At 37.8% G+C, this 10,249-nt stretch overlaps 1 protein-coding gene across 1 annotated transcript in view; it reads left to right on the plus strand.

Moving 5' to 3' along the window:
• LOC124155162 overlaps positions 1–10,038 on the plus strand; it is a 41,959-nt gene extending 31,921 nt beyond the window's left edge. Inside the window, exon 3 of the mRNA XM_046528879.1 lies at positions 9,969–10,038. Coding sequence (XP_046384835.1) covers positions 9,969–10,038 — 70 coding nt within the window. The remainder of the gene's footprint in view (positions 1–9,968) is intronic.
• The last annotated feature ends 211 nt before the right edge of the window (positions 10,039–10,249 follow it).

Here is a 10,249-nt window from a genome sequence, read left to right on the forward strand (position 1 = left end):
AGCGTAGGACAAGAAGATGACCTCTTGTTCTATTTTTATATTATTGATATTGCAGCATTTATTGCTTTTGTTTTAAATTCAAAGATGTTCAACGGGGAAATAGAAAAGGAAGCAAGGAGAAAATTTTTTATTCATTTGGCAAAGGAGTTAGTAGAACCAAAGATAAGAAGGCAATTGAAAAATCCTCAGACACGAATGCAAGTAATTAGGGAAGCAGTTAACTCTGCAGGATTTGAACATTTATTCCACTGCAGCGTAGAAGGGATTTGCCACTACGTAGAAAAAAATGTAGGTGCTGTTCATTTTGTCCGAGAGAATCCGGTAGGTAATGAATCGGCGGTGTGAAAAATGTGGAGTCTTTGTTTATAATGATCATTCAAATATCATTATATCCTGCAGAAAATGTGAAGGATTGTAAGATAGATTAGTTGTTATTTCAATACTTAATTTTATAAAAGTATTTGTTTTTTTGTGTTGGACTGAAACGGAAAATTTATAAGAGAAATTTTCTGGATGAACAATAATTTGTTGAGTTTTCTAGGATAGATGTTATTTTATTTCAAAATGTTATTATTACTTGATAAAACAATAAAATTGCTTATTTATGTCTTTATTATCATTTAAAATGGTATAATTCAAAATCTCCTGAAAAATAACTGTTTGTTTATAAATTTACGGCTTAGGGTCAAAAAAGACCCCAGGTGGAGTTCACGTAAGTATTGAGCAGGTGGAGGCCGAGGGTTAATGGGTGATTATAAACTCGACCAGAAGAGCATGAGCGACCGGGCCATTCGACTGGGTTACTCTACGAAGTCAGCCGTAGCGGAGCACGAAGGCACGGGACACGCGATCGATTTTTAAAAAATCTAGAAGTATCGCGAAGCCATAGAGATAAAGAAAAACATAAATAATTATAACAGAGATACCGGATTGAGAATTATCAGTACATGGAACCCAGTCATCCACAACATTTCATCATCTTCCCCCTCCAGTCCTCATTCCTCACCCCCTCCGCCCACCTGAAATAAAAAGGCAGCAGAACCAATCAACAGCACCATTCCCTTGATGAAGTGACGAGCAGTCGGTCACGAAACGTCGGGGAAATTCCGATACATCACGCGGCATTCACCCGTACGTCTCTCTTTATTCAACCACAATGTCCAGCAAATTCCACAAAGTATAACCGAAACCACCACTTTGCAAATAAGTTGTTCACCGAATCATAGCCAACAAAAAACCTGATATGAACCGCATGCGTGTGAAGAGGTTATTGGCAGTGGCGGCTCGTGAGTCAAATGCTCGGGGGGGGCACACTTCACCGGCGGGTCAAAATTTTTGAATATTTTGTGTATTTTAGTGAGTTTTTAAGGCTATCTAGGTATTAAATTTGTTAAATTTGAAATAATATAATTTAAATATTTATAATAATAAAATCTAAACCAAAACAAGGTATTCTGCAACACTGCAGCACCAAGTAGACGCCAGATTATAATGCCGCCAGCCGTAGCGGCGATGTCATATCATTAGATACGTCGCTCTGCGCATGCTCGGGCGGCGTCCCAATACTTCCGTAAGGCACAAGCTTAGACGCGTGATAGCACCAGCAGCCCCCACCGCTACCACTCTTCATATAACTGCATGGCGATGGATTGGGACGTTCTGGCCAGCGCCCCGCGGCTACAAATGCGAACTTCTCGCGCTATTTTTGCGTGTATTTCCAACATTTTCGACTTATGCGATAGAAAAAATATATACTTTGGTCAATTAGATGTATAATTATAATTGAATGGATATTTATTTTTTTCCTTTTTCAAATCTTTGGGAGGGGCGGCGTCCGAGAGTCCTTATGGGCAAGCCGTTATTGGTGTGAAGACGGTCAGCGAAAACGAATCGGAAACGTAGGTACCGAATGGAACCGCATATGTGTGAAACGAGCCTAAGAAGACCGTTTTGCCTCAAAGTACGTCAAGGGAAATACTTTTTTTTTCAAACTTCATTTCATTTCCCCTCTTTCTCACGATTTAAAATCCCTCAAAATACGCCCCCTCTACCTCATCAGCATTTAAATCCGCGGTTCATTTATTATTTTTGGGCGTGTTCATACGATCGTGAAACGATTTTAATTAACTCTGGGGTCGAGTGTATTAATGATTATTAGCGCCCAATTTGAGACATTGATTTCTGACTGTGTATATTGCGAAAAAAACATTTAACGCGAGACAAAAAATTGTTCGTCTTTATTTTACGTTTTTCTATCAATCGTTAACGCGATGAGGTCATTTTTTTTATTCTAATGACGACACTTGCATAGCTCACCACTCTTCTCCTGCATCAATTAATCTTAATTAGCGACTGCTGCCATGGCCTCGAGTGGATATAAAATGAAATCTATCACACTGAATCCAGCGGTCGTAGTGACATGATGAGTCTAGAAATATTTCACGGCCGTCTCTTTCAATTATTTACTGCGTTTGGATTTAAAAAAATATTTTTCTTTCTAGTCAATTCCCGGCGGTGGAATTGACGCGGTCAAATTTTATCATCCCGTTCACCCAGTCCCATCATCCCGTTTATTTATTTATGTGTTTCCTTACCTATGAATTAATTTGAATATATAGGGAATCAGGGGAGGAACGGGGCGGAACGGGGTTAGAGATTTTTAAGCGCGAAAAAAAGCGGCAATAATTATAACTAGTCCAGGTTGGCGTTGCTTAACTTATACGCAACACCAATCTGGACTAGATATAGTTATTGCCGATTCCACAGCACCTTTTTTCGCACTTAAAATAATCGCTTACCCTGTTCCACCCCGGGTTCCACTATTTATATATATACACTACTTCATTCATTAACACGACGCCAAGTGCAAACTTGCAAATAAAGTCATAGGTAAAGAAAGAAAGGGATAGGAACATATAATAGGAAAAAGACGAGGACAACGGTGCTGTGGTAGAATATATTATGCTTATATCCCAGCAAACAGGATGTCTGTTTGCAGTGGCGGATCTAAGGGGCTGCAGCCCCCCCTTGGACATCAAATTTACACTAGATAGAATGGTAATTTTTGTACGGACCCGCAATACTTCTGGGAGTTTACCCCATACTTAGCGCCCCGCTTGTCCCAATCCTGGATCCGCTACTGTCTGTTTGTCTGTCCGCTCAGCGTTTCCATACGACAGCACTCATTGCAGCCAAATTTAGTTCGTAGGGGGCACCTCATGCTCTCAAAGCCCGTAGTTCTACTTTCGGTTGTGTGCGACGCGTCCTTTGTGTGGTTTCCTCATTATTGTTTGTTATGTCACAGCATACAACGTCTTTCGTTGGATATCCTGCCGGGTAGGCATACCTATTGACCTATTGAAAGGGAAAACAAAACTTAAAGGATTCTACAGTTAACTACATAAATTAATCCTCTTGGTCCAAACCATTTTGCTGGGGTATGCGTTCGCACAACGTTTTTGGTCCACACACATACAGGCACACATAGCAATCAATGTTGTGGAGTGGGGTACATGACAATCCCACGTGGAGTATTGGGAAATCCTTTTATTTTAATGCTTACCCCTTCATGGGCGTACCCAGCGAGGGGCAGGAGGGGGCAGCTGCCCCTCCCTAGAAGCAAAAATCGGAAATGTCTTTAAGGAAAATAATAATATTTTTTTCAAGCAAATAATTTTAAAAACTAATAAAGAGCTGCTACAGTTTCCTTAAAATGTTGATTTCATCCACTTAATCCATGCTTAAGTCTTACCTACAATTTAAACAAATATGGCTTGCCCCCTCCCCTAGTTTTGATCCTGGGTGCGCCCTTGTACCCCTTGTGAAGCTGGACAAGACTCATTTATTATATTTCATATTGTCATCATTGTTATCATTATTAAAATATTATTATTTATGAGAAAAACAAAAAAGAATTGCCGGAACAACAGTACAAAACGCAGGATAAGATGAGATAGACTATGTTAAATTAAACAATCTCATGAATAAGGAACTCTTTTAATAAAAATTGACATCTTTGTGCGATGGTGGTTGGCGTAACATGGTGAAACTCCTTCATGATGCACAAAGGTTAAGGAAAGACTTAGCTGTTTCACAAAATAATTATTTATAGTTATAGTTAAAATAGTTATTTTGTGAAACAGCTAAGTCTTTCCTTAACCTTTGTGCATCATGACATCTTTGTAATTGGAAACACAGTTGATAATAACTCACAAAAAACATTTCAAGACACTTCCCACAAATTTTTTTTGCAAATCTACTTCAAGCTCAATGGTCGCATCTTAAGCAGATGGACGAGTTTGACATTAGAGGTGAAGGGATACTATAGGACTCCAGGAAGAGAAGTAAAGGAGACAATCATGAACAGGAAAGAGCTTATGGAAGGATTAGGTTTATGTAAGGTGATGTGTATGTGTGCAAAGAAAAGACTTGCAAGGAGCCTTATTTGGAGTGCGACACATCATTAGTACAAAAATATGGAGAGTTATGGAAGGAGGAGGAGAAAAGACTGGATGTTCATTTGGAGAAGGATGTGTAGGGAAGTGAATGGAGAGGAAGAGAATTGACTTAAGTAGTAGAATACATTATAAAAGAATCTGTAAGGATAGCCTCCGTGGAGTAATACAAATCTAGATGATAAAGATGATAAAGATCTAAAGATAAAGATGATGATACAAGTATGATCTAGATGATAAAGATGCCTAGATAGATAAAGAGCATTCAAATGTGGTGCAACTGAAGAATGATGAAGATATACTGGATTGACCATGCAAGTAATGAGGAAGTCGTAAGAGGAGTGGAAAGAAAGAGAAGCCTTCTAAAAACCTTAAGGAGAAGATGGGATATTTTGTTGGCAACATTATGAGGCATGGTGGTCTGATGAAAACAATTATAAAAGGACAGTTGGAATGGAAGAACATCAAGAGAGGGCTCTTAGTGAATTACACAGGCCAAGTTATAATGGCTGTAAAAGAAAAGAAATATGTCACTACAAAAAGGCTGGTGGATAGGAGAACAAAATGGATAGCTGTGTCAAACCAGTCTTAGGATTGTTGATCATCATGATGAGTCTTCAGTACCCTTTTCTTTAAAGTTTTATGGTGCGATTCCCTCATCAGCTCTTTCCTATCCATGAATGCCTCATCTTCTAATGCAATTCTCTTCCTGATATCTTAGCTGTGCAATATGGTTCCCTGTAATGTGCTGCCCATTTAGTTGATTTGCACTACCTGCTCAAGTTTGTGCCTACATACTATTCTGTTTAAGCCTTAGACTGCGGGAACATTTTAAAACATTTTGTATGCTTACTGTGGGAAAAATATTTTTTAAACGTTTGGTAAAACGTTGGTCTGTTTGGTAATGGTCCGTACCATAATGGAAAAAAACTGTACAACATTCTACCCCAGAGTATCAGGAATATCACATCCCTTGGGCAATTTAAAAGGAAATTAAAAACCTTATTACTCAGTGAAGTTTTTTATACTGTTGATTAATTCTCTTTTTTTCTAAAAACCCAAAAGGAATTGTACTTTGTAAAATGTTGGAAAATTGTAAATTAGTAAAAACTTGCAAATATTATCACTCATAAAACCTACTTATAAATTGTATACTAGGTATTGTATTTTATGTTTCAATTTTGCATGTTTGTATTTGCCAACGTGAAAATTTCAAATCCTACGGAATGTGAACATTGAATCTCTGTATTTTAAGGAGTAGATATAATATGACAAAGCCTATGTCTACATCATGTAAGACCAAGCAGGTGAATAAAATTTTTATTTATTTATTTATTTATAATTTCTCAAATAACGATGGCATTTTTCCAAATTTTTACTGCCACTCCGGTGGAGACCAATAGCACTTTTCCTCACTGTAAGGTTCACTAAAACAGCTTATCTCTCTCTTAACATCCCTCACGGTATAAGGTAGCCCCAAGCATTTCCTATTGTACTGCCCATTTTCTACTATGACAATGACAAGTGCCCAAATGCAGACCCATCCATTGGTAAGAAAGAAAGATAGAAGGTTTGCCCTGGATTATAAGGGTTCACTTCTTGCGGCGGAGCTCTTAGTTTTGAGTGCCACCACAAAGGAGTGCCACCTGGCTGAGGTCATTGCCCTGGGGTCCTGAGGTCCATGCGGATGCCACCAGGGTAGGCAGAGGCCAGCGCCAGGAAGGCACCCCGAAGAGACGCTCACAGAAAGGGGCAACAGAGAAGGACTTCCGCATGCGAGAGAAAAGAGTACCTACATTAAGAGACACATCTGCAGTGGCACAGCGAGGGAGGGGGTTTTGGGGGATGAGACCCCCTCCCCAGAGCTCAGAGAAATTTTTAAGTTAAACCTATTTTACTAAACTGGATTAATCTTGCTTATAGAATAGTGTGAGGATTAACAAAATATCCCTCGGAAGGCCGTAAAACTCAACATTTTGAACCATTTATCTTAATTTTTTTCTGGCAGAGGGCCCCTGCTGCTTTATCGCCCAGGGTGCTTTAATTCAGAGGCACTGAAGCTTTTGCGTAGACATTGAGTAAAATATTTTTAGTGTCTTAATCGCTCATCGAAAAAAAAACTCAAAACATTGCATTCACCAAAAAATTGTTTGAACTTGATAATTATCAATACGTACTTACTATTTTCAGAGCTGTTAACTTTTGCCTGCTCCCTGCATGCGGTGTTTAGTAGTTAATCAGCCTGTGGTGTTTCTCAAACCATGGTCCTGCTTAGGTTTGTGGGAATTTTTTATAACTGTATCTTGTCTCATATCTCTTTATATTTTTCTCAATCACTAGACACTTTCTTCTTTCAACCTTAAATGTTTCATTTTGTGGGTTTTGTTGAACAAAATGCTGTCTGGTCAATCAAGTACATGCCATATCGGTATCCAAGAGCCATCCTTTGAGCCAAGGGCATACCCACAGGATCAAAACTAGAGGGGGGGGCAAGCCATGGTTGTTAAGAGAGGTTGGTAAGTTGTAGGTAAGATTATGCCATGGAAAAGGGGAATGAAATCAACATTTTAAGGAAACTGTAACAGCTCTTTGTTAGTTTTTAAAATTATTTGCTTGATAAAATATTATTTTCCTTAAAGACATTTGTGATTTTTGCTTCTAGAGGGGAGCAGCTGCCCCCTCCTGCCCCTCACTGGGTACACCCATGCTTTGTGCTGTTCTAAATTCTGTCCTGCTATGATTTTGCTCAATGAGATTCAAATATTCACTGATGGGCGAAATTTTATAGTGGTAAGGATCTTTTTTTACAAATTCCTTCCTCTCTCTATCTACAAAACAGAGAAATTTGGTGAGCAATGAATACCTTTCCTTTCTCATTACATTGAGAAGAAATGGAGTTTCCAACATTCTGATAAAATACATTCTGAAGCTTGGTTTCTTATTTATTCCCATTGATAAGAGCAAACTTAGAAATATTTTTCTAAAGTTTAAAGAAAGAAACCTCTTATTTCCACCAGAGTTTGGGGAACCCACTTTTGAAAGCGCAATTTTTTTCGCTTCGGAATTTTCTTTGTAAATTTTCAAGAAGCTGTGCTACGTAGTGGTTTGTCTCAGTCACCATAATTGTAATTACTTCATCATCAAAAAATAACTCCAATGCCAAGGGATCCTCTTTACTTATTTATTTACTTTACTTATTAATTATTATCTTTACTTATTATTATTATTATTTATTATTATTATTATTATTATTTATTATTATTATTATTATTTATTATTATTATTATTATTATTATGTAATAATAATAATAATAAATAATAATAATAATAATAAATAATAATAATAATAATAATAAATAATAATAATAATAATAATAATATTGGTCAATAGTATTCAGAAATACTGAGACCTCGTCAGGAAAAAGTAGTACAAAAATATACAAGAGAAATCACATACAATCAAATATATAGGTTACATCAAAATACAATGCCATCAGTACTGTGTGTAAAAAATTCATCGACAGAATATAAAGGATGAGAGACAAGCCAATTGTGAGTCACCCTCTTAAATGTAGACAAACTGGTCATTCTAGCTGTAAGTTAGGTGGTTAAATAACCTAATGCCTATATTAGAAAGAGAAGATTTGTTTTTTACTATCTGAATTTATGGGTTTCTTTTACATGTGTTTCTCAAAAAAGTTATCTAGGACCAATTCAAGAATATCTAAGATGGCCTATTACACTCCTGACATTCTCCGTGTAAAGGAGAGACTTGTTCATAGGGGCTTGTTCCCCAGGGGTCTGTCCTGGGTCCCATCTTGTTCATAGTAATGATCAATGACTTACCGCATTGTAATCCCTCTAATTGCATTCTCTACGCAGATGATACAACCTTAATGGATGTTTGTAAAAGTACTACCTCTGCTGTAGAAAGGGCAGAAAATCATCTAGCAATAAATTTATTTAAGTGTACCGGGACTAGCTGCGGTGATAACTTTTATAGAGTCACCCACAATGCACAAATTGTGCGAAAAATCCACAAAGGAAAAATCATTCGCCTTGACCGGGATTCGAACCCGGATCCCTCAATTTCCGGCCGAATGCTTCAGCCAGTTAAGCTACCGAGGCATCATTATCCCCTGTGGAAATTTGTGGACTGTACCGGACAAGGTGGTATGGACTGCTGAGCATATTATGCGACTAGCAGTCCAGATCGTGCGCATGGTGCCGCGGTGATTTAGAGTAAATGGCTTTCTACTAAACAAGGAAAAAACTCAAAAGCTTATCTGTAGCCTGAAGTCAACCTAAGGTAATCTGAAGCCTACTAAGTTACTTGGGTTTTACCTCGATACTAAACTTAGCTGGAGCTATCACATCACTGAAGTAAACAAAAAGCTATCTAAAGCTCTCTTTATCCTAAGAAAACTAAGCTTGATAATCCCTTCAGATTTCATGCGTAGTAGATATTATTCATTTTTTTAACAGCGATTTAGACTATGTCTGGAAATATGGGGGAATGCCCCAGACATAAAATCTGTATTTCTGCTACAAAAAAAATGCCATCAGAATACTCACCAAACTAGGGAATCTGACTAGGGAACACTGTCGTCCACTTTTCATGAAATTGAAAATGTTAACTGTTTATAGCATGTATGTGTATAAAGCTCTGATATATGTGAAAGAAAATCTTGATATCTTCCCTAAAAGATGTGAAACTCACAACTATAGCACAAGAAATAAGAACCTCTTATCATTAAACCAGTGTCAATTAGGAAAACCGATATGTCGATAGGATAGGCGATATTTTTTTCAACTAAATCACATGCAAAGGTTAGAGGCACGTCTTCACAGCAGATCTCTTCCCAATTACTTTTTTGAAAATTCACAGAAAAATGAGAGGGAACAAATCTCTGAACCTGGAGTCAAGGGAGTATCCAATTGAAACTTCTGAAGTGGTATCAGAACATTCTGCACTCTTTTATTCCAGAAAGTCAAGCACACACTGATCGGACCACTCACGAGAGTTAGAAGGCATGGTCAACTAAGGAGGGGTTCAGATGAAGAAGGGACTCAAGGCTGAAAAAAATTAAACCACAAAAGCAAACGTAGATGTAAAAAAAAACCAACCCTCAGCTTCAAACATCATAAATAAGATACCAGATGCTGGCAGGTCTTCGAGGTACCGAGAACTATTGAGTGACAATGCCTGGACGGTCCAGGCCTTCACTATCATTGCCACGATGAAAGAGAAAGGAAAGCATGAGGCAAAAAAGCAGATGATAATGAACCATAGAGGAAAGCATTCAGCGTCCCCACATAGAACACACAATCGGTAAGAAAGCACATAAATCGGAGCATGAGTGGAAGAATATCATCCATGAGCGTCCACCAGACGCGTTGAAGTAGATTTTTGATGCTGAAAATGTGATTTGCAGGACACAAAAACAGTAATTTTGTATGGATATTTATTAGAATAAAGTATATTCTAAATTGGATTTGGCACCCCCATTTCAGGCTCAAGGAAGGGGTTGTGACCCAGAAAACCCTCCCTGGTGGCTACACCACTGGTAGCCACTGCTCCTAAGACTACAGTTCCTACATTTGTTGCAGTACTACCTCAATTTTTCCTAAGAGTAAATCATTTTTGACAGCATATACTATGCCTCAAAATTATTAGCTTTCAATAAATAAAAAATAGACTTATTATACACCATAGCAGACCACATAAAGTCAAAATTACAGGTAAAATTCTCAGTAAAATAACCTCATTTAACACACTCACTGCTGCTTCAGTC

The sequence above is a fragment of the Ischnura elegans genome, chromosome 3, assembly GCF_921293095.1.
Source record: "Ischnura elegans chromosome 3, ioIscEleg1.1, whole genome shotgun sequence".
In the NCBI taxonomy this organism is placed as follows: Eukaryota; Metazoa; Arthropoda; class Insecta; order Odonata; family Coenagrionidae; genus Ischnura; species Ischnura elegans.